The sequence below is a fragment of the Abrus precatorius genome, unplaced genomic scaffold (assembly GCF_003935025.1).
Source record: "Abrus precatorius isolate BTA unplaced genomic scaffold, Abrus_2018 Scaffold4, whole genome shotgun sequence".
NCBI classification, from domain to species: Eukaryota; Viridiplantae; Streptophyta; class Magnoliopsida; order Fabales; family Fabaceae; genus Abrus; species Abrus precatorius.
The window spans coordinates 1,936,435-1,961,445 of NW_020874384.1; the positions used below are offsets into that span (position 1 = coordinate 1,936,435).

A 25,011-nucleotide genomic window follows, 5' to 3' on the forward strand; every position below is an offset into this window, starting at 1 on the left:
CTGTCAGATAATAATTATCTACTTGTAATTTTATATATATTTTTATCTATATTAAAACATTTTAAATTAAATAAAAATAAGTAAAACTGAAAATTATTTGTATAAAAACTTATTGAAATCAGTTTCAGACACATTGATTTCACTAATTTTCACCAATTTTACCATTTTTTTTAATAGTTCGATAATTTTTCTACTAGGATTTTTCTTATTTGATTTTAGATTGTCCAAATCAATAATTTTTATTTTTTTATTTATCAAATTAACAAGTTTAAAAATCTTATTTTAGTCTTTTTATTTGCATAAATAACTATATAACATTGTTAAAAAAATAACATTTATAAGATTATTAATACGTTTAAACAAAGGTTTAATTTAACATTTATTTAATAAATTTTTATGACAGTAATTTGATCACAATATTTTAGAATTAATTAAAAATATTTCAATAAATTATATCAAAAATTATTAAAATAAGTTAAAACCTGAGAAAAGTGAATTATTTTTATAAGTTTTTTATAAACTTTTTAAATAGTCTCACATTACGAATGAAGAGAATAAGATTATGTTAGAGTTATAATAGAATAGATTTTTGAATATAAAGATTCTTTGTTTTTTATTTTATTTTTACTCTTTATCAAATTGTCAATTAAACTTTAAAAAATCATGATGTCTATATGTACAATGATATTAAAAAAATATGTTTATAGATGTATATAATTTATATTTTTTTGGTAAATGAAAGCAAAAAAAAATTTCAATTTTAATACAAAACTTTTTAGTATTTGTCTGAAGAAACAATTTCAAATTTATAAAAAGGAAGACTCAATATTTGAAACCACAATTTATTAGAATTTCAGGTAAAAAATTTAAATATGTGTTACGAGAATGTGTCTAATGTTAATTTGTTAGACTTTTCTTAGTAATTTTCTCATGTTAAAATAACATAAAAAATGTCTAATATTTAGATTTCAAGTTATTTTTAAATCCTAAATCATGATTACAAGTTTAGCATGGATATTATCAAAAATACTAATGAATTCAAAAATTTCTCTAAACCAATTTCTTTTCTTACTTCTAATGAAAGCACTAAAATCATTTACTTTAATGATACATGTTATTTACATTTTAAATTATCTCATGAAACAATTACTACCCCATAAATTAATAACTAGTTTGGATTTAAAGTCATAGTAATTTACTTAAAAATAAATATAATCATATAATCTCACATTACTATTTTCATGACAGATAAATAATTAAAAATAAAAATAAAACCATACGAACAAACCATCAGTAATTTTAACAAATGGCAAATAAGAGCTCACCATTAACTTCTCTTATAAAAAACATAAACTTATTTCTACGGTGCATTAATTGAATCAAGAGATAGGCTTAAACTTTACACTTTGTTCAAATATATTAGCATGAAAGCAAAATAACTTCCCCCAAATTTGCTTATTTAGAAGGATCAGTTTACTGCCCTTTTAAAAAGTAGGACAAAAAATTACATAGTTTTGTTATAATATCGTTCCTCATGAGGAGCTTCTAGCATTTGATAATCAATCAATGCATCATGCAGTGAACGGATAACAGGGTGAAACCAGTGTTGACCAAGCAAAATAAATCCCTTAAAATATTGACAATTATTATGAAAAAATTGCCATAGAATCATACATTTGTTAAAAAAAACATGGTCCTGCCCCAACACAAAGAAAAGAAAGAATTAAACTGTGGTATTGTGCTGCACGTTTTACTCACTCTGGGCATGTAGGGTGTGAAAAGCACCTAAAGAAACAACCAGTTTACCACTACACAACGAGTAAAAAACAAGGCGAACAGAGAACTAACAAAACAAAAGGAGGGGAGGTCAGTGGTGAGGATTCATCTCTATATAAATAGTTACACGTCTATATAGCAATCTAGTGCCATTAGCATCCAGCAGCTTTTAAGAATTTATCATAGGGGCTAGAAGGTGGTAGTTTCAAAGAATGTTGAAGTCCAAAGTCATATGAACAGAGGCGAACTTGATACTGCGCTTGAAATTGCTCCTGACTCACTAACTTCAGATCATCTTCTGAATACTCGAGTGTCTACACAATGGCACAGAATCAATAAATAGCAATCCTTTTAAAATATTAACAAGCAACATAACTTTATGCCTGATCAGGAGTTTAGATCTGATTGTAAAGGTGTGACAAAATGGGCTCCACTTTAATTGTAACAATAAACAATTAAATGAACTCTATGCCTGCAATATATCTGTAATTCTGTATAGCTCTTCAAATACATCATTTAAGCTAGCGAGTGAATTTCTTTTTAATAATAAAACCGGTTATTAATATTCAAAAGATACCGAGACATTTAAGAATATCATCTATGGAAGATTATTAATAAAAAAAAAGTTCTATCATTGGCTTTGAATCATGATGCAGTGGATAGGCTACTCTGGTAATGGTATACAGGCAGAAGTTTTCTACATTATACTATGAAAAATGATTCTTTCACTATATATTTTTTTCGTGAAGAAAAAATGATTCTTTCCCCATATATTTTTCTTTTGCTGGAAAATTAAACTTTCTGGTAAAGAAATACTAACCTTAATTGGTAGTGGGGAAACTTTCATTTCATTTTCACTTGAAAGAACTATTGCCCTAGTATCCTGCTGGTACTTGAAACTCTGAAGAACTGACATCTTCTGCTGTTTCCCAGTAACAAGTGCCTCGCACTGGTTCTTCATTTGGTCATAAGGTACAGGAGTTGAGGAAATAGGGAAACTTGCCACTTGCCGTGCGGTTTCCAAAACCTATCCATGCAAGAATCTAATCAGAACTAAATAAGAAACGGTCAGAAACATACAAAATTGATTTATGAATACAATCACATAACTAATCAGCCTGAACTAAATATGAATGCAGATCTTTAACAGAAGAAGAAACATACTCTCCACTCTCCAGCAGAAGTATACAAAATTGATTTAAAAAACAATCATATAGCCAATCAGTTAAAAATTTAACAGAAAAACATATCGCATTTTACCGATTCTAAGAGTTGATAAACACTTAGAATGTCTGGGCAATTGATAGATAGTGATGATTTACGATCTGACTGACTTCCACTTGGTTCAGGCCTGGTCTCTTCATCCACCAAAGCCACTGGAGCCACAATCTGGAAACAACCCATCACAAAACTTGTAACACAGTTTTTGCAGAGCCACTTAAATGCAAATGCAATTTGGAGGAATTTTACCTCGTCAAAATCTGGGAACTCAATTTGAGCAAGTGGAGAACATGGCCGTGGTGTCTCCAAAAACAATGGAGGTCCCAATGGATATGCATCATCAGGGGAAAACCCTTGTACGAGTTGATTCTTTATGCTTGACAACTCATCCTGGTTAACATGGAAAAAGTCACGTTATTTACACTTGCCCACAACTCACATATTCATTTGCAAGCAACTCCACCACAACTTTATCTTTTGTAACATTCTGCACACAATATAATATTTGCAAGTATCTTTTCTACATAAGAAAAAGATTTGTGTAGTAGATAGTTTCTAGAACAAATGCATGTGGATGTGCCACTAAGACATGTACAGGGTACAAATTAAAATGTAGAAACTTGAACCAAACGCAACCAATTAGTGGTTTCAATTCAGTTCTTTCTAAACAGAATATCACAGTATTCTTTGTCAACCTGAGTATACCCATTGCATAAGCTTTTTAAATCTGGGATAAATTATTGTGTTCCCTTACTGTTAAGACTCTGGTAAAGCAGTGTCACCTTCATAATTTCTGATAAGAATCAGAAAGTTAGTTGTTATTCTATCCTTGAACCAAAAGTAGGGTGATATCAACATCAATTCCAAAGAAGTAATTCAACCATCTTATACTCAGTGGAGCTTGAGCATAAAATTAAGGCAATTTCAATGTGATTTTTTACTTGTTGATGCACTTAACCAATGAAAAAACTGAAAAACAGTAGTGCCTATTTCATAGTACTCCTATCTAGCCCTGGCAATCTCCTCATCTTGAATATCAGGAAAAGAGGAAGTAATTCTTATTACCTCCGATAATTTTGAAAATTTAGTCAAGAAGAATGATATTACAGTTTCTTTCAACTGGTTGTCATCCAAGTTTACTGCTGAAAGTGACTTCATAGCAGAAACATCATCTTCCTGAGATCCATAAATTATGTTCTCTGATTCTATTTGAACAGCCTGCAGCCTGACATCATCGACCAACTCAAGAAATGGATCTACCTGTGGATTATAACACTAATTAATTTACCTAATTACTATTTAAAAGACAAACAGATAATAAAATTCTATTTTGAAAAGCAAGCTGAACAACAAGGACATGTAACGGGGATCAAGATAAGAGGTTTGGGGGAAAAAACTAACAGTTGTCACTGTCAGGGATGCTTTGACTTTTGGAATTAGCTCGGGGAAATTGCCTGCCCTGGCAGAGAATATTAGCATGTATGATGCCAAGGTAAAAAGAGACCTCCTGCGAGATGGTTGTAAACCTCCTTTAACAGGCATGTAGAGAATGAACATGTCAGAAAATTTGCAACAGAAAAAAAGATTTATCTAAACTAAGTTTCATCGATAATATAAATTTTTCTGCATGCATAGATAAACACAAATATAAAATTTTAGAATGCCAAGTCAAGAAATTCTCTGAATCAAGTATGAGACTTGTGTCCCTTTTCTAATTTCTAAAATAGAACAAAGTCAACAAAATTTTTCCAAAAGGCTTGTCTAAGCCGGTCTGAATTGTGGAGACGTGATAACACTAAAAACACATTCTACATCATTGCTTATTGTGGAAAACCAAATAATCTACAGTAATGCATTGTGTACAAGAATTTGCAATGGCTAAGTAATATAAAGAGGCACCTAAGATGTTCCTAGGCTCTACAAAATCAGATAGCAGTGTTTCAAGGCTTACTCAAAAAATTTAACCTTAAATGGGTGAGTGATAATAGTTCCAAATCACGTTGACATAGAAAAGAATTGGTCATAGAAGGCCCCACGTCACGATGATAAGATGAAAAATCATTTATATGTTCAACTTACCTTCTTGGTCCAAAGCGAGGCTCATGAGGGAGAATGCTAGTTGGAAACATCTTACTAAAGCCATGTAACTGGATGTCTGTGGAAAGCAATTTACACCAGCTATCAGGATAAATAAAAGAAATGATGAAAACATGGTGTTTTTTTATTTCTGGAAAGATTAAAACAGTAAAAATGCTGGTCATACACTAATTCACTAAATGCTGGTGACAATTTCACACCACATTGAAATATACATTTACAGTTGTTCTCAACCCAGGTAAAATTTAATGTCCCATAATGCAGACATAATATGTTGGAAGTAACACCATTAAAGAATCCAAATTGCACTCCTAAGAACAGGAACTAAGCTGCTTTATAGGAACATAAGATTCAGAGATAATCGTACACGCAACCCCAGCAAAATTAGAATGGGAATTAAAAATGTAAACTGTTTTACTTAAAAATAATTATTAACTATAGAAAATTAACAAAAAAAAATATTTTATTGTCTTTACTGATTATAAATCTTAAAACTCATGGCATTTGAATTTCACCAACTCACCTTAGATCGGGTGAACAATAAAGCAATGCTGTAAGTGTGAGCCATTGCCTCAAAATTTGCAGGGCCGCTGTCCATAGATGTTGCCTGAACCCAGATTGAAGAAAGCAAGAGACTCACTTGGTGACTGCTTAACCGAAAAGAACTTAGCTCCTGAAAAATTAAGGCATGCAATATTTGATTAGCAATTACAGCAAAAAGAATGTAAGGTCCCCACTGCCAGAACAAAAGAAAACCCAAACTAACCAAATCACTTCCTATACTAGTAATATAACTGGAATATTATCAAAATTCACACAAAATATAAACCAAGATGAAAAAGCACTTCAGCTATGTATCTACTGGTACAATTAATAACAAGCAAAATGAATATTATAAACTAGAAAGTGATGAATAAAAACTTTTTACGTCTTTTCCATCAGTTAGAACACCAAAAAAGCTGTAACCATGATATGGATGAACTGCATATTTCTCATTGTTACCAACTGCTGCCTTTCCCTCCACAGGTTTTCCATTGATATGTTCTGCTCCTAAAAAGCCCTCATGTTGAATGGAGAAGCTTTCACTGGGTACCTTCTGAACCATCTTTGTTTTCTGGTCCAACCGGGGAGAAAACAGAGATGGCATAAGCACTATAGAGAAGATACTATGAGCCCCAACTCGTGTTTCATGGTCAGGATGAGCCATCGCCAAGAGCAATTGATGAAACAAAGCATCAGGAAAAGCCTGAAAGGACAAAAATTACCATAAAGTTTATACAGTCTTACTATCAGACATATAGCAAAGCCCATTTCCAATCAAAGTAAGAAGACTTGCCTTCTTGTGATATGATATGTTCGGGATGGATGTGATTAATTTTGCAGTTTGATAAACAGCAGAGATTGTTGTTCTTGCAATGATGGTTGTAGTTGAGATACTCTCTAACAACACAGCCATCAAATCAAGAATGGGTCCTACATCCCCAACCTGTTATTCTCAAAGCGTTATAGCAGAAGCAGTGTAAAGTTTGAAAGACAAACAAAATGTTATGCATACCTTGTTGGAAAGATGTAACATACACAGTTCCAAGGCATATTGAAGTTCAGTATTCAACTTATACCCATCATTTCCAATGCTGGAAGCTTCAGCTGAATTTTGCAGGCACCTCCTTAAATGTTTAATGAGGTCAGATATTGCACCAAGAATTGCAACTGAAGCCTGCTGCTTCACACTTTGTGCAAGTTTTGTTGTAGTGTTAATAATATTAATCTGAAGGATAGGCTGTTTGACAACATTCTTATGATCCAAGTGCTTGACCAAAATGGACAACAGAAGATGCGAGTTATCTCCTGGTTGTAAAAAAGAGAGAATCAATACACTGAAGTAGGAGAAAACTTCTTTTTTGGGGCGGGGGGGGGGGAGAATCATGTCACTGAATATTGCAGGCTACCTGATTCTGCTAAAAGAGATTGTAAGTACATCAAAACACGACCAGCTACTCCTTTTTCCGGACACCATTGGTTTTCAGTATCAAAATAATGAAAAAACGGCTCAAGGACACGCCGTAGAGTTGTAGCTTCCCTTGCCAATTTGACCATATTATGCAAGCAAACCTTTGACCAATATGTAGGATCTTTAGCAGTATCCCTGTAAAGGTGACAAATACGTAAGGGCTTTGAGATCATGACTGTTGGTTTTGTAATAAAGAGTGGGGAGAAGAGCAAGGTAAGACATACAACATAGAGTCCATCTCAGATCCAGTCACAACTTTAAGCAACAAAGGATCCTTCTTAGTGATATCTGGTAAAGGGTCCTCTACTTTGGGAAATCCCTGTACTAACAGGTCCAGGGACAGTTTATCTTCCATGGAAGGTTTGGAGTTAGACTGGAGACTCACATAATTCTCCAAAGTCACTGATACAATCTATTTTAAAGCCCAGCCACCCAAACAAGAAACAAGAAAGAAAATAATTAGATTGACTGCAAGTGGAAGCTAAGCTCTCAATTAAATACCCAAGTTTGGGGTCAAGATCTGGAAAAATAAATAAGTAAAAACATAACAAGTCAACTTCAATGATAAATGCATCCCTTTCTCTTACACTGATCAATAACTAAAAGAGTAAAAGTATGGAAATAGTACTCACTTCATCCAAATCCATGGAAAGATGTGAGTGCTCACCCATGAAACGCACCTAGTCACAGAAAACAGGAGGATAAAGTAAAAGGTATCAACAAGAGAAGGTACAAGTGACCTTAAAGGCAATAGACAAAAGGATAGTGTGGTAGGAATAAGATAACCAGTTCAAATTATTTTCCATGTGACTCTTACAATCATTTACAAAATCAAAGCTTCTAGACTTTTGAAGCAAAATTACCATTTAACATGATTAGTGATCACTAAAACTGCTAAGTACCATACACTTATCCTCATCTTCTAATCCTAATTATGCTGAATTACAGGAATGTATAGGCACTTTCCAAACGAGGTAACCAATGAACCAGAGCAAGGAACAGTACCATAAAGGATAGAGCTTGTAGTCCAGCTGAACGTAGCCGCAGAACTCGTTCATCTTCTCCCACTTCTTGAGCCAATTGACATAGTTTAGGAATAAAACCCTCTAAGTTGAACATATATGTACCATCTGTCTATTTTTAACTTTAAAAAGTCAGGATCAGAAAAACTTGTGCCATTCAAAAAAGTGTGGAGAAAAATTACACATAATCTGCAAATGCAATATATAACAAGTAGCTAGAGTGTAAAAGCAGTTATCACCAACAAGCCACCCCCACATGGGAAACTATGATTTTTGAGGTCCGGAGCGGATCCATTTTTACCACCATCATCAACTTCTCCCAAGAGACCAGAAAGTTAAATTTAAATCAAAGAAATTTCTTCAAAGGGGTGGCAGATCTCTATAACTATGCAACATTCACAGAAGTCAACATCCAACAGTGATGTTAAATCTACAAGTCAGAAAGTTGAATATCCAACTACCTGGCAATCTATAAAATCAAAAAGAGTATTGCAGCCTAAGATCCTGATTTCATCTGTTCTGGTTTGTTCTAGAAGAGTTCGAATGATCTCTAACAAACTACCAGCAAAAAGCGGCCTGCAAAATTGGGAATTATCATTTGAATATCATCACATATTTGAAATAAAAGAAAGTGGCAATCAAACAACAGAAATCAAAGGAACTACAACTATATTGTGTAATAAAAACTATTGACACTGTCTTATAAAATCATCAATATTATGTGAAAAAAGTTTTAGATGACATCATATATGACACCATTTTCTTTTTCACACACCTTAAAATGTATTTTAACTCAACTTTTAGAATACTCAACTCACTGCATGCACAAGTAATTGTAAATAATAACATAAAAGGGAAAATGTGTAGTTAACACATTCATTTCTAGATGTATTCAGTGACTTAAGATGGATGTAAAAGTTAAAAGAGAGGTTGTGCTAACTAGTTTCCCTAAGGGCACCACTTAAAGAAAATTAAATATACTCTAATTAAATGCTATTAATAACAATACTTTCTTTGTCGAATAGAAAAACCTATTTTTCTTTTGATAAACAGTGTTCTAAGAGCATTGGTTAGCATTTGCCTAAAAGAAATAGGTTTCTCATTGAACTATATGCATCAGGACCATATACCGTGTACAAAAGCAATGACCAGGAAATTTTTAATATAAAATTTTATGAAAATTTTCTTCTGGCAAACTAGGACTACTGAAATTGTCAGAATGGTGATTAACTACATTTCTGTCATTAAACTTACATCTGCTCCTTACATGACGATAAGAATTTCCTGTATATGCACAAGACAACTTTCACTGAACCAAAGGTCTCATGACGCAAATCCTTGTAACATATTTGCTCCAAGTTGTCAGTAATCTGCAAAATGTAAAATAACCAAAAAAAACTTGGATGAAAGCCAATGAGATTTTCTCCTACAACAAGGATAACTTCAGACTATAAAAAGTTTCTCCATACGATCATATTAATCAAAATCAAATTGTTACTTAAGAGAATCATCATTATCAAATTCTTTCCATCATGTCATAATTTGTCTTGATTCCATGACACAAGTGAACCAGAAGCAATAAAGAAAATAATAGACTTGCAAGAATAATATTACCTTGGGAATTCTCAGTGGGTTCTTGGAAGCGTAGTCACATAGCTTTCCAATTTTTCTATCATTAGGTTCAGCCTCCTGCAAAAACACAGTAATTATCATGCATATTAGATTATGGAAAGAGCAGGGGGAAGAAAAAGGGCTGAGAAAGGCCCCAAAGCAATCAGAGTATTTGTTAAATTCTGATAATATTCACTAGTTACTAGAATAAAAAATAAATTTTATCATGAAGAATCCAGCATACCCCTATTCTTCAGAAAACTAAAACTTTTTATTCAGAAGATAATAGACTAGTCACTAAGAGTGGCGATGGTAAACCTGGGATATCATTGCTAATAGGGTTTTTCTAGGAAAATCATAAAACATAATGAAGTCATTGATAGCAGAAAAGCATGTTTTAAACAATAAAGTACCAGCCTCCAAAAGACTTAAAAACCATCCCATGATATATTCCCAAATAATTGCTAATCAACATAAAACTTTTGCTTTGGTACCTATGTTTTTTTCCTGGATAGCAGTACCTTGATGATTTGTCAAACATATATATCTGTTGAATACTTATTTGTTTTCACAATAAATGTTTGAAGCAACCAAGAAGAGTTTAACAGTTAACAACTCATCAATGTACTGCAATGCAAGGGGAAAAAAAGTGGAACTAACCATAGTAAGTCATTTACTCACGGCATATGTAATGTAACAACTAACAAGCAAAGCTGATATCTGAAATGAAATAGCTTAACATGAACTGAAAACATCACCTGATTTCGTGGGAAAATATCAGCTAGCAACTTCTTGTAACGTTTCACTGGTTGTCTCGAGCTTGCCCGCAGAGCAGGACAAATGCAACAGAGGTTGCCACAGACGGGCACAACCCGCCTGGACATAACCCCCATTTTGCTCTGAACCCTGAAGAATCTCCTCACAACCAATCAATCAATTCACTTTGAGAACTGCCTCTACTATTCACATTCCAGTAACAACAACTTAAATTCACATTTATTTATCCAAAATCCATCATTCTTACTAGTAATGGCTACAGCTTACAAACAAGACTAAAATTAAAACCAATCACATGCTGAGCTCAAAAGGGTTTACTGAATTTAGGCAAAAGAATAAAGAAATTCACAACTTCAGGATTTTAAAACCAAACAGGAGTGGAAACTAATCTACATTGACTTACCCAAAATCGAAACAAACAATTTTTCTACTTCGTTACAAAATCAAGAGCCTCCAATCGCGATCTGGATTAAACTCTAGCACAAAATTTCAGAAATTACTCAAATTAAGGCTTGGAAATTTGCCCCACGTGACTCTCTCAGATTCAGGATCAAATTCAAAGAAATTAAAACGAGGCAAAAATCAAAGTAAAACAAATTAAAAAATCTCAAGCATAATAGCAATGGGGTCAGAGGGTTCAACACTCCCCCGACACCGTGCGTTGTTTTCTGTTGGACATTAATGTCGTTCGAAAACAACGTCTTCATTCAAGCAATAACACACGTTCTTAACTACTACTGTTAAGCTAAATTAAACCGTGAAACGAAATCGCTAATTAAAAAAAAAAAAAAAAAACAGATTCTTAAAACGAAAAATACCACGCTAACGTCTCCCTTAGTGTTGTTGGGAAGTTGACTGCACGATGACTCTGTTGCGCTTCATGATCGTTTACGCGCAAATCATTCAACGTCGTGAATTTAGTTTCATAAACAACAATTTAATGAATAAATGTTTATATATAAGGTTTCGCCAAACATTTTTTACGAATAATAATGAATCTACGGAAAAATTTGTATATATAAGAAATTAACTTAATTAAGTGTTTATATTTTAATAAAATATTTTACAAAAATTAAGTATAAAGCGTATAAATTTTACATAAACTAATCATTTAATTAAACTTGAAAATCTTTACTATTATCATTCTCGCATGTCTTTATTTGTTACAGTGTTATTGATTATAATAATTACACCACCGAAAAGTTCCAACGGTCCAAAATTCCATTGGATTATGAAAAAGGAGAGTTTTCCTTTCTTTTCTCTTTTTTGACTGATTGTTACATTACAGCCCATAAGCCGCGTTTTCCCTGTGCCTGTGATGTTAACTTTGCTAGCCTTTGTAAAAGTTTGTGAATTTTATATATTTAGATGTGATAAAAAGAATATTTATGCTACATGATTTGCTTTTGTTAATTATTATCTTTGAAATAGTGGTAGAAATAAAGGTAGAGACTTTTTTCAAAAAATAGCATTCAACATTGTTGATATACTTTAATTATCATTTACAGAAAATAATTTATTTGTTGAATTCTTGAAAGATAAAATAATTCATGCAAATTTAAAAGATACTAAACAAATTGTATCATTATTCATTAATTAAGTTGAAAGATTAGTATAATTATAATTTGAATATTTTGCTTTGTTTAATTGAATAAAAGAATATAAATACATTCTTAACTTTAAGGGTTTTTTACATAAATAAAATAAAAATAATCACATATTATGTATATGAATCACATATTACGTATATGAACTAAAATAAAAATTTTTGCAAAAATATCTTAATTTAAATTACACAAAAATTAATTAAATTAACTTCAATTCTAATACATAAGTCAATTTAAATTATTTTTAGTATCTCAACGAAAAAATTAATTATAATCGACTTCAGTTATAAAAAAAGTCAATTATAATTGACTTCAATTCAAAAAAAAAAACAATGACTCATATATTTTTAGAATTTGTATTATAATCAATGTATACATAATTAATACAATTTCTTTCAATCTCTTACCTAAATTAAAGAAAAATAATTTTAATTAAATTTATTAATATTTTTTATAACAATTTTATAAACTATTATATGATATTAATATAAAAATAATATTTCAAAAGACATAAAATTAAAATTCTTACACCACCATGCAATATATAATTAAAAGCCTTATATATAATAAATATGTACAGATTTTAGCTTTTAATTATATGCTGTCTCGTGGTGTAACAATTTAAATTTATATACTTTAGCATTACATAGTTAAATGTGTTGAAAGATAGTACACAACATCAAATTTTAATAGAGATAATAGTGACATAAACTTAAAAATATTAGTCTTAGTACATAACATAACCAGACGATAAACGATAAATAACAAATACACTAAAACAAATTAAACTTAACAATATTACTCTTAGTACATAACACTAAATTAATTATGTTGGCTAGAGGATAGAGCATGTAGGTATGTCTATCTGGTGTGACTGATAACTCTACACAATCCACACTGTTTTCTCTGTCTCAGATCAGTCTCGTCCATTTTATTGCGAATCATCGTAATAACTGGATAACCCTCAAGAGTTCGCTTAAGTGCAGGATTTGGCCGTATAGTTGGCCCAGTGTATTGCGGTCACATGTCTTCATTTGGAATTGAAAAGAATTGTGTTGTATACATATTGAATACAAACTTCATGGTGTAAACCTCATGAACAAAAGAGGTCCAATCTCGTTGAGCATCATATCACGCAGCGAGTGCATGACGACATATATAATGCAATTTTTGAAATTATCCACAATCACATTATCGCTCTGTTAAATGTACTCTGAATGTCCTTTGACCACAACTTCTTATGTTGTCTCGTTCAAATGCCAAGTATTTTAAGACATCGCAAGTCACTCGAGAGCTACTCATGTTAACAAAGTGTTGTTTGTGCTTCTAAATTGGATTTAATAGGGCCTATGAAAAGTTTTTGCAACTTGCAAGTTGCATTGTTGCCTCTATGCCTTTTTGTACAAACAACTCAATAAGGCAATAATAAGTTGACTTAACTATGGCTGTACTTGGGAGATTGCGAGAGCTTTTCATGACAGCATTCATACACTTAGATAAATTACAATCATCTGACCAAATCAGCATATTGAGCCCACTTTTTGTGCGATGTGTTGTTAGCCCATGCACACATTGTGGGTTCCACATCACCCAACCCAGTATAGAAAATTATACTCAATCTTTGCATATGCTGCATTCATTACCAATCACTTTGCATCTTTTTTCTTGAACTTTAATATAGTCCACTTTGCATTTTAAAAATAGTACCTGGCATATAAGATTGCAAGCCACCCAAACCTTTTTATATATTGTCTTGAACTTCAGCTGTAATTCCACTAATGTTGTAGATATTTAATAAAGATTGTCGGATTTACTTGAATCATGGGGTAAATGTGGGCACAAATAATATGATAATCCATCTGAGTATGCTGATTCATAGACTCTGGAAAAATACATGTATGCGGTCCTGTCAACTTTTGCACTTTCCAAAGCTGCAATTTTTTGGCAAAACGTGACACGTATACTCCAATTACAATCAATGCCAAACTTCACACACTTGCAATGAAATTTAATTTTGTCATACTCATAAACTTTATACTGAACCCCTCTTTGAATGTTGTAATGTTTAACACCAAATGTCACTTCATCCTTAGTGTGAAATATTTGGCCAAGTGCCAAATCATTCTCTCCCTTTATGCTCAAACTTGAACTAGACTCACCCACATTATAATGCATTGCATTTAAATCAACCATTGAGTAGTGACTAGGATGTTGTCTCGATTGAGATTTGGAATGAGATTGCAAGATCAAATGTTCACCAAAGTCCTGCACATCAAAAAATTCTTCACCTTCTTCATGATCAAGGTCTTCCTCCTCTTCATCATTTTCATCGTCTTGTTGCTCCACAATAAAATCAAAATCTCTAACCAAACTACCTTGTGTTATTTTCTGTGCATTTTGCGATCGTGACTTTTCAATTTATCTAACAAGACGTTCAAAACTTGGAAAACGTACATCATCATATGAATTATACACGTCATGACAGGACATCTCAACTAATGGGGTTAGATTTGATGGAGAAGGTGATGCTAGAGCTGAACCTCTAGAGCTAAAATGATCACATTATAATTCGACAAATAACTAACTTTAGCAAACGGTTAAAATAACTAAACATGTGATCAATGTATTCATCTTTCCGAAGTCGCCACCTTTTATATAAAATACCATTTGGCCCAATATCAACTGACATGCTATAAAATATTTTTGAAACTTGTGTCTTGTTTCCCTCATACTTCTCCAATATTTAGCTTTCCAATTGTAGCAAAGTAATCGGTGGACGGATAACCAACTAAGCTTAATTGTCACTACAAAATGTCTCTCCCTCCATTGTATTTACAATCTCACCATTATAATGTTTAAGGACATGAATGTAACCCTATGTAATCTCATTACAAATTTCATACTCAATTTGAAAATTTTTCAAAAATAGTCATGTAAAGTCAAGAGTTGTATATGTCCATTTATATTGAATGAGCAAAATTGTTGGGATTCTAATCAACAGAAATTTATTGAAGTCAACTTTTGTGTAAGTCAAAAATATATTAAAATCAACTTCTATTTTAAGTAAAAATATAATTAAAATCTACTTCAGTCCAGGAAATCACATATGTGAAACTCGATTAAAGTCGACTTCTTTGTAAAAGACATGAAAAATATAAACAAAAGTTGATTACAATCGACTTTTATGTTACCATAAATGAAAATGTGAAAAAAAATCGATTTAAATCGACTTTTTTATAGACACAAATTTTAAAATGTTAAAAAGTCGATTCAAATAGACTTTTATTGAAATTTCATACAAAAATTTATAAAATAATCAATTAAAATCGATTCTTGTTAAAATGTAATCATCAAAACATATATATAAACAAATTCATAAAACGACATTTGTGTAATATTAGCCTTTAAATTCATTTATTTATGTTAAAAACTCTAACTTTAATTGTCCATATTTTTTTAGATACTATAATTACTTATTAGACAAATCATTAACAACATTTTTATTGTGGCTTTTTAGTAATATTTATTATTTTTGTATTAATATTAAATGTTTTATTTATTCATATTTCAAAAACTTAATAATTCACTTGTTTGATTAATTGTGTTATTGATTTTTATTTATAAAAATATATTCATTCGACTCAAGTGAATATCGATTGGAGCTTTAATTTTCTAGTTGAAAAACTTGTTTAATAAAAACAACATTATTTAGTAAAGTTATTGAAATAGGCATCTACTAAGAATGTTAGATTTAATTGAAAGTGATTTTATCAATTTTGTTCTAATTATTTTTAGGTAATTATTTTTCTGTCCATTTGATTTATTAAATGTTACCTCTGTCACGTTAGAAAGGAAAAAAATATGTAGTAAATTATAAAAAAAAACAAATGTCACACTATTTAGTATTTAAGAAATAAAAAATTTGTTAATGATTTTATAAGAATTTCAAAAAGTTATTAATTTTTTATAATAAATATTTATAAGTAAAAAAAAGACTATCTTTATTTAAGAATGACAAATAATTTTAAGTAAATTAGAATATAAAAATTATAAAATTTTGAAAATATATGTTTATTAGATTTTAATTTTTGGCATACTCAGTTATAATATTTATAATTTTCATTTTACATTTATCAACTAGTTTTACTAAACACTTTTAATTTAATTAAACAAAATTTCAAATTTGATTAACTTATCCGGTAGTTTTACCAAACATGTTCTTAATCTCAATTCTGATAAGATTCAACAATTTTTAATATTTTCAAAGTAAAAAAAAAAAAAAAGGGTTAGTTAAACCTGTCTTACAACAACTCATATCCATTGGGATCATCCAACCAATGAAGTTATCTAGCACTTCTTTCGTCAAAACCACTTATAACATTTTTGTTGAAAAAAATCACAATTAAAAAACAATGTTATTTTAGTGTTAAAAATAGAATAATCTACAAAAATTTGTAAATTTTTCAAACCATTCCATTCTTTTAAAAATTATCTTAAACAAAGAAAATTCAATTTAAATAACTTTCTTGATGAATACAATAAAAAATAAGTAATGTTAAATATATACTTTTTAACATTTTTTTAAAATATAATTTTTATTATTTGCTATGGACTGAAGCAATCAGTTGGGCCCATTGAGACAGACCGAAAACGTGAGGAAGAAATATCAATTTTAATAAAATTCACAGAATATTAAATATCTTCAAAGTTTTAAAATATTTTTTAGTTAAACCTGTCTTACAACTCATATCCATTTTGACCATCAAGTTAATGAAGTTATTTATCACTTCTTTCGTCAAAATCATTTATAACATTTGTATTGTAAAAAAATCACAGTAAAAAAATGTTATTTTAGTGTTAATAATAAGTAATCTAAAAAAATTGAAATTTTTTTCAGAACATTCCATATATATATATATATATATATATATATATATTACATAAAAAATAATTTAAATCACTTTTTTTATGAACGCAAACAACGTTAACAAATACCAGTAACACATTCTTTAACTTTTTTTTTTCATTAAAATCATTTATAATATTTCTGTTAAAAGGAAAATACAGTTTAAAAACAAATTTATTTTAGTGCTAATAATAAAATAATCTACAACAATTTAAAGAATTCTCAAAATCATTCCCTTATTTTTGAAATTATCTTAAATAAAAAAATCAATTTAAATAACCTTTTTTATTAACACAAGTAATATTGGATACTGTTAACAACAGAATCTTTAACTTCTTTCGTCTAAATTATTTATGACATTTTTAAAAAAAAAGTATAATTAAAAAACAAAATTATTTTAGTGTTAATAATAAAATAATCTATAAAAATATTCAAACTATTCCTTTTCTTTTAAAAATTATTTTAAACAAAGAAAATTCAATTTAAATGAAATTTTTTACGAATACAAACTTTATTGTGTAATATTAATGATATATTTTTTAACATGTTTTTTAATAAAATTTTTATTATATTTATTAAAAATAAAAATGATATAAGTTATACTTTTTGTAAAATTAATATTTATTTTTTATATATTTATTTATTTTAATAAATTTTAATCAATAATAATTTTATATATATATATTTAATAAATTTTAACTAATATTAAAAAATATATTGAAAATATTTTCGGACAACATTTGTTAGCCCGTGCTCATTTTCACAATCGGGGCCTGTGGATTTCGAAAGTTGTTATGGGCTGAGGCAATCAGTTGGGCCCATTGAGAGAGACCCAAAAAAGTGAGGTAGAAAATGTTGGGCCGGGCATGTATGGGGTCCACTAGAAACAACAATCAACGAACACTACTATTGTTATTGGTTGAGGTCGAAGGTAGGAATTGAATTGAAGCATATCACATGATTTGAAGATGGGAGTGTTTGCATCTTCATCTACGACCACGATTTGGATAACCATATTGTTGCTTCTTCTATTTATTCTTCAATTTCCATCCACAATCATTGCTATCAGGAAGGATATTGGCTTTCAAACCTTTCCTTTCTGCAAAACCACCGTTCAAGGAATATACTTTCTCTCAGATGACAATGGTAACTCCCTAACATAACAGCCCTTTTTGTTTTTTTTTATTTTTTTTTATTATTATTATACACCACAGACACAACCACATTATTAATGTAACATAATTATGAGTGTAATTTTGGTTTAGTATCATCTAAATATTTTTATCCTGTTAACCAGTAGATATTATTTTAAAAATAAATGATTCTTGCTGATATGACAATATATGATTTGATGCTACATTATGAGTGCATTTAAATTAAATTATATAATTATTCCATAACCTTCTTTACTATCAGTGTTGTGTTGTGTTATTGATTGGTAATAATTTGCATTGATTTATAGGTTATGTATGTAGTGCCCTGTCTGTTAATTCACGCTCTAGATGCTGCCCTCGAACTGGGGAAAAATTCTCTTGTCAGTGAGTTTGTTTCCTAACTGTTTCCTTCCTCGATTGCTTTGCCTTTGAAGGGAACAAAACTAATAGCAATTATGCTATTTCCATCTTATGCTGTGACTTCTGTTGCAAATTGCAGTGGGTGCAATCTTCTTTCACAGTGTTGCAATTCTTATGAATATTGTGTTTCCTGCTGCCTCAATCCTGTACTGGTACATGCTATTTCCTTCTTTTCTTCTCCTTTTCCCCTTTCTGGGGCATTATCCAAAGTGAGGCTTTGGTGTTCATTGGCTTAAATTAATTTAACAGACGAGTAAGGAACAAGTGTTGAAGATGAAGGTTGCCAAACCTGCTACTGCAAGTAATGTTTCTATCTGATTATATTTCTGTTTTGTTTGGTTGTAATCTAAACTTGTGTTTAGAGCCTTGGATTGACTAGCCTAGACATCTGACATTCTCACTTCAAAAATGTTTGCCTTAATGTGCGATGTGTTTCTGATGAGTATTGCTGCATGTAAAAAGGAAGGCTTTAATCAGCATAAACAATGGGATTTTCGTTTTTCTCTTTCCTCTCCCAATTTTGGCTGGGTTTTCTGTCTGCTGACTGGTTCTTAAGTGACCAAAAATCTACTATGCATGTTCAAGTAATGTTAATAAATCCAGAATTTAATTTATCTGTTCTGATGCACATCTTTTGATTTTTGGCAGGGACTTATGCAAGTGTTTTTGACTACTGTGCTGGGAGATGTCGTCATAGTTCTGAGAGTGTGGTGAGTAAACTCTTGCTTTCCTGCTATTTTGTTCTATTTGAAGTTCTAACTTTATTTTAGAAATCTAATTATATGGTTATACGTTTGATCTCATTAACATGGTTGCTTATTCTATTAATATTCCCTTTTCATGGAAACTGATTTTTTGTCAGACTTGATTTAGAATCTTTGCATATTCGTCTACTTCTAGTCATTTGCGATGCAATTGATTGTGTTTCCGTTCACTTTTATCTCACAGTAAGCATAACAATACTTGGAATAGTTTTTTGTTTGTTTTTGTCTGACAATTACAAAGGGGACCCTATTCTCTTTTAGTTTGTTATGCATGGGATTACCTTGAATAAATTTTTTATCTTTAGACATGCTAAAATGGAGTTCCATAGTTACTATTCCAGACACATGCAAGAGTAATAGGAGCTCTCATGCTTTTTAACTTTTAGTTGTATTGTGTGAAGAACAAAAGACCACCATGGACTGACTCTTTTGCTGACCTTGTGACATGGGTTGAAGAAAGGGAAATATAGATATCTTGGTATCTAATATCTTTATATTTACAAATTATAGTTAACGTTGTCAGTTTTGGGAGTTTAGGTAAACTCATGGAGCCCTAGGAAACTTGAATTGTAGACTTGTAAGAAGTGTTTACATACTCAAAAATATTGTTTAAAGAAATTATTTTTATTAACCCAAAAATAATCTTAATAACTGAATATAATTAGTTACTTTATCCGTAATTAATATTGAAAATTCCAACTTCAAAACAAAGTAAATAAAAGAAATAAACTAAAACCATGACTCAATGCTGTAATACCATACTTGGCTCCACAGATACATTATTTTGTACTTTGAAGAAACAAAACAAAATATTATTATTAGGTTCATAAACCCAATACATATTGTAAACAAAGGAAACTCAAGTTTCCAACAAAATCAACTAAAGCTGTGCATTGAGGCCAAAGCTATGCATAAACGCAAACTTGTAAACTTATCAGTTGAACTGAGAGTTTACTAATTTTGTCAGGGTGTGCTTAAACTCCTGTATGACAAAAAGAGTTTGCATGAGTTAACTTGTTTTTGTATCCATAGATTGTAAATGTGTTAGGGTCTAGGAGTTAACTCAAGAACTTGAAAAACGTGTTTGCAATGAGTTGCTGATGTTACTATCTGGGTGTCTAATGTTTCAGGTCCATGAAAATGCTTATATTAGTGACTTCCACCACTGCTTTTCTTTGCCATCAAATTCTTCTAGTAAGTCTGCAGAGGAATTATATTAGTTAATGCCTAGCAATTGTGCTAACTGCTAAGTTCCATATCCTTTTTTGACCTACCAAGGTGCAGTTTATAAAACCTTATCAGTTAGTGATGCACATTGCATATAGCCTAGTAAAAATCCTAACAAAAGGGGTGAAACAACATTAGTTAACTAGTCTTTGATAGGCAATAGCAGGCTACAACCCGTTCAAATGACATTGTTCTTTGTACTCTGAAGGACATTTAGATGTTAAATCATGCTTTGTTATGAAGGGTTGTAGTTTGGGTCTTTTGTTACCAATACTTTCCAATTTTGTTCTATTTATCCTTATTTGGATGAAATCTGTTTTTTTTTTTTTTTTCATGTATTGAAGTAGGGAAAAATAGTACGCTCGCAGAAGCAAGACTGAATGGCATCAATGTTGTTGTTGGGAGGTGAATTATCACTCAGATTGCTTCTTTTCGTTGAGGCTAACATTTGCAGTTTCTTGCTGTAGCACAGTAGTTGAAACTCTTATCACTTGTTTGACAGGCAAGGTGAATCATGTAATACAGTTTGCAAATTACGAGGACAATCATGTGTACCAAATAAACTTGTCGTGCTTAATCATTGTGACGTGTAAGTGATGTGTTGGATTTGAGTTCTAAATTCTTGCCAATACATATATTTAAATGGTACTCTTTACTTTGTGTTCTTTATCCACACTCTGCATGAGATTATTAAATTGATTAACATCCATGGTTTTCATCTATGTATGACATGTTTACAGTTTTCTGGACTACCTCTTTTTCTTTCCCACTTTGTTGATGATTGTTGCAATCATACATTCCATGGATAATGTCTTGGCACAAAAAGCAATATTGAGTGAAGAAGGAATGTCATGCATGCATGCTGCTGATAATTGTTTCTTTCTTTTTTATGATCTTCTCAATTGGTCTTGACTCTTGATTTCACTGGCAGTATTCAGAAATATATGAGCTGCAAGGGATCTTGCTTGGCAAGTGTTGGAGCAGATCAACCTGCTGAAGTTGTTTATGATGCCCCCAAGCATCTGGTAATGGTTGTTATGATTTAAGAAAAAACTCAAACATCTGCTTAAATTATACAGTCATCAGACCATGTGCCTAAACTTAATGGTCTTTCTTTGGATTGTTCATTTGTGGAATTCAGAGGATCTTGACCCTTTAATTTTGTACAAATCTTGTTTTCCTGAAACAGAACCAAGTCAATGAAAAGACCGGAATGTTAATGACTGGCTGAAATATTCAGTTTGAACTTCATCAAAACTGATGAAACTTATATCAAGGGAAAATTTTTTAGGACAATTATAGTTAATATTTGGTTTGTGTTCCTTTCAGAGTCCAGGATCATGTTTATACACTGAATCAGAATCTGTACTTTCTTGTGATGGTTCACATCAGCACACAAGGAGACTGTGCCCCTGTGCGTAGTGTTAGCCTGGTAAGTCTTGACCTCGTTGACATTGTTGAATTTTGTCTACATTATGTCAAATACTAAAATAGCTTTCTTTATTAGTTTGCTATAGAAAAGACGGAGCTTTCTTCAGAACTAAAGTCAAGTATGGCGCGTTCTCTTTTATAATGCTGAGTTTGGTGGCTAATTTCTCGAGGAAAGTATCTAACTTACGTGTCATGATATGAACTTTACATTTTTGTTACAATTATAGCTGACATATGCTGAGTTGGGTGGCTAGTTTTCTTGGATTGGTGTCAAAGGAGGTAACTGTTGATTTGATATCACAGTCGAAGGAGGCAACTCGTGTAAATCCTCAACGCTTGGAAATTGTATTTTTCATCCATTTGCCCTTATGTTGTTTAGTTCATTACCATTCCTTTCAAAATTTGGAGAGAACTCTATCCCAGTAGAAGGAGGCAACTCGTGTAAATCATCAACGCTTGGAAATTGTATTTTTCATCCATTTGCCCTTATGTTGTTAAGTTTAGTTCATTACCATTCCTTTCAAAATTTGGAGAGTTCTCTACTTTAGACTGTATTTGGAAGTTTTGGAGAGAATGTGATAGAGATTGAATGGAAAAGAATAGGCTTAAAAGAAGAGGTTACTTTCCTCAGTTTGAATGGGAAGAAACGACGAGGCAAAATGTTTGTAAGTATTAATTTTAATATAAGCTGTTATCATTATTCTTTTTTAAGTGACTAAACTTATGGAGCAAAACAGTAAGTGCGACTATTTAAATAAAAATAAGCTATTCTTTATCACTCCAATTTGGTGAGAAAGAAAAACGTATAAGGGAGAATATTCTTCTTAATTTTTCTTTTTTCAGTTTGGACTTTCTCTTATAAACTTGGAAATTTCCTAACAAGTTTCCCCCTCACTCTGTTTCTTTCGAACAAGTTATTGAGTTTCAATTAGTAAAGCTATACTCTATTTATAAAATAATGGTATTATCCCCCTACCCATTAATTTTCATTTATAATTTTCATCATCTTGTTATAAATGGTTACATTTCATTTTTCCTCCGACATAAAACACCCCTGATGTGTACGCTTGAAGTTGTGTGCAACCATTATTCTTGAGGAAAACTCCAAAGTAACTGTAGCAACTAGCAACGTTTGTAATTATTGTCCTATTGAATTTCAAGTGGAACTGTTAACACCACAAGAGTTATAACTACCAACAAATGAACCTTCTGTTAAAATTTAAATAAGCTCCAGCCAAAAAAATAAAAACTTAAAAAATGAAAAAACAGAATCAGGCAACCGGTTGCATCGGTTGATTATAAAATAATAACCGTTATATATTTATTTATACGTAAAATTTAAAACCGAAATAAAATTACATTCTGTGTGCACTCAGAAACTATAGTCTGGTTTGAAGACCCTCTGAGGCAATGACTTTGAAGACGAGCTACTATTATTATTATCCTTTAATCCTGTGGCTGTGATTGCTCCATTGTTGTCATTGTCAACTACTTCACCATCATCTTGTTCTTCAATGTCATCAAAAGCTGGGTTGTTAAGAATGTTATTGAGCAACTGTGTTCCTCTAAGAGCATTTGTCAAAGGCAAATGACCCTCTGGGGTGTCATCATTGAGTTCCCACACAAACTCAGTGGGAAAGGACCTGTAGTTGTATTGCTCCACTTCAGTGTCAAGTTTCTTCATCCAACCAACTTTGATGAAGAACTTGGTGAAGTCTCCATTAACTTTGTTGAATATTTTCTTTTGCACGCTGTAGCCAAACTTGTTGTCACTGTGTTGTCTCCAAAGTTTGTCAATTGTTTTGAGATGGGTTTGTGAGATGAACTGCACCTCGGAGAAGAAGACATAGCCGCGTTTCTGAGCAGGGTCGCCGGCGAGGACGATGAGGAGGCGGCGAGTCTCTTCATCGGCTTGTTGGAAGTTTTTGGCTGAGAGGAGTTGGTGGAGAAGGTCAAAGGAGATGGCTTGGGAGGTGGTGGATGTTGGGGTGGTGGAAGAGGTTGTTTGGGAGAGAGAGAAGGTGATGAGGTTTGAATTGTAAGAAGAGTGTGAAAGGATGATGTTGGTGTTGGGGGTGGTGGGTTTGAGGAAGAGTGTTGTAGGGGGAGGGGTGTCTAATGGGTGGTGGCGTTTGATGAGAGAATGGTTGTGGTGGTGAATGGAATAATGGAGAGAATTTGTGGCCATTTTAGTTTAGTTGAGTTTAGGACATAGAAATGAGGAGAAAGAAAGGGTAGAAGAAGAGTGAAGGACTTTGATGGATAAGAGGATGAATGTGATGTGATTTTGATGAATTTCTTTGATATTGGGGGGAGGGTGTCTGGGTGGGAGGACGTTACTTGAATGTTTGCTTGGTAGGAGGAGATAAGGAATATGTGGGGAGGGACTATGAAGAGCTCATCAAAAGTAATATAATGTGAGTTTGTGATTGGCTCAATTTGGGTGAGGCTAGATCACACCCCTTCTGCCCCCACCTATCTCTTTCTCTCTCTCTCTCTCCCTCACTCAGCATAATTAATTTCTTTGCCACATGAAATGGACTCCTTTATTTTCTTTTCTTAGAAACTAAAATAATGTGCCATTATAAGCTGTGCACTTCTCTCCAAATTTCCCTTTTTTTTTTTTTTTTCTGATTTGAGTTTGCTAATAAGCCAAATGAAAGGTTGATTACAGGGGTGGGGTAAATCAATATATAACATGTGAAGAAAAATATACACAACGATTTTTCCCCTTCTTTCTTCTTGGCTTTTGGCTCTTTTCGAACACACCACACAGCATCATTTTTTTCTCATTTGATTTTATGCGCCACAATGCCGTCGTCTCGTCTTGTTGTTTTGCAATTTTCATATACGTGCTATACGATATTGATGTATGATTTAAATATTTCGATTTCCGAACCAAAAAAATGTTTGTAGTTCTTTGTATTTGGGTGTCTTGCTTTGTAACCTTTAAGTAATAACTTTACTCTGAAGCAAACAAAGTAATG

At 31.7% G+C, this 25,011-nt stretch overlaps 3 protein-coding genes across 15 annotated transcripts; 1 reads left to right on the forward strand and 2 right to left on the reverse strand.

Moving 5' to 3' along the window:
• Positions 1 to 1,608: 1,608 nt before the first annotated feature.
• On the reverse strand, positions 1,609 to 11,748 carry LOC113865798. 11 transcript variants are annotated; one of them, XM_027500555.1, is made up of 21 exons: positions 11,334 to 11,442; positions 10,919 to 10,991; positions 10,497 to 10,644; positions 9,742 to 9,816; positions 9,382 to 9,497; positions 8,589 to 8,703; positions 8,111 to 8,239; positions 7,738 to 7,785; positions 7,330 to 7,517; positions 7,044 to 7,240; positions 6,650 to 6,942; positions 6,431 to 6,580; positions 6,023 to 6,340; positions 5,618 to 5,767; positions 5,077 to 5,152; positions 4,399 to 4,526; positions 4,063 to 4,257; positions 3,247 to 3,387; positions 3,037 to 3,165; positions 2,597 to 2,803; positions 1,609 to 2,090 (listed from the first exon to the last, which is right to left on the reverse strand). In XM_027500555.1, the coding sequence occupies exons 3-21, from the start codon at positions 10,629 to 10,631 to the stop codon at positions 1,929 to 1,931; spliced, it is 2,952 nt and encodes a 983-aa protein (XP_027356356.1). In that variant the 5' UTR covers positions 10,632 to 10,644; positions 10,919 to 10,991; positions 11,334 to 11,442; the 3' UTR covers positions 1,609 to 1,928. The 11 variants fall into 11 exon arrangements, 9 of the variants coding, with proteins under 9 accessions (XP_027356356.1, XP_027356353.1, XP_027356352.1 ...); XM_027500552.1 differs by having other exon boundaries at positions 10,497 to 10,697; XM_027500551.1 differs by lacking the exon at positions 10,919 to 10,991 and having other exon boundaries at positions 10,497 to 10,697; positions 11,334 to 11,600.
• A 6,221-nt stretch (positions 11,749 to 17,969) lies between these two features.
• On the forward strand, positions 17,970 to 22,386 carry LOC113864898. Of its 3 annotated transcripts, none has more exons than XR_003504933.1 (12): positions 17,970 to 18,174; positions 18,491 to 18,566; positions 18,682 to 18,754; positions 18,852 to 18,903; positions 19,251 to 19,312; positions 20,497 to 20,560; positions 20,938 to 20,998; positions 21,096 to 21,182; positions 21,525 to 21,618; positions 21,923 to 22,025; positions 22,101 to 22,143; positions 22,252 to 22,386. XR_003504933.1 is itself a non-coding variant. In XM_027499120.1 (11 exons), the coding sequence occupies exons 1-10, from the start codon at positions 17,997 to 17,999 to the stop codon at positions 22,013 to 22,015; spliced, it is 837 nt and encodes a 278-aa protein (XP_027354921.1). In that variant the 5' UTR covers positions 17,970 to 17,996; the 3' UTR covers positions 22,016 to 22,025; positions 22,101 to 22,386. The 3 variants fall into 3 exon arrangements, 1 of the variants encoding a protein (XP_027354921.1); XR_003504932.1 differs by having other exon boundaries at positions 22,101 to 22,194; positions 22,279 to 22,297; XM_027499120.1 differs by having other exon boundaries at positions 20,941 to 20,998; positions 22,101 to 22,386.
• A 937-nt stretch (positions 22,387 to 23,323) lies between these two features.
• On the reverse strand, positions 23,324 to 24,570 carry LOC113864899 (tetrapyrrole-binding protein, chloroplastic). Its single transcript, XM_027499121.1, has one exon. It carries the CDS (start codon positions 24,210 to 24,212, stop codon positions 23,397 to 23,399), a length of 816 nt encoding a protein of 271 aa, XP_027354922.1. The 5' UTR covers positions 24,213 to 24,570; the 3' UTR covers positions 23,324 to 23,396.
• Between the last annotated feature and the right edge of the window lie 441 nt (positions 24,571 to 25,011).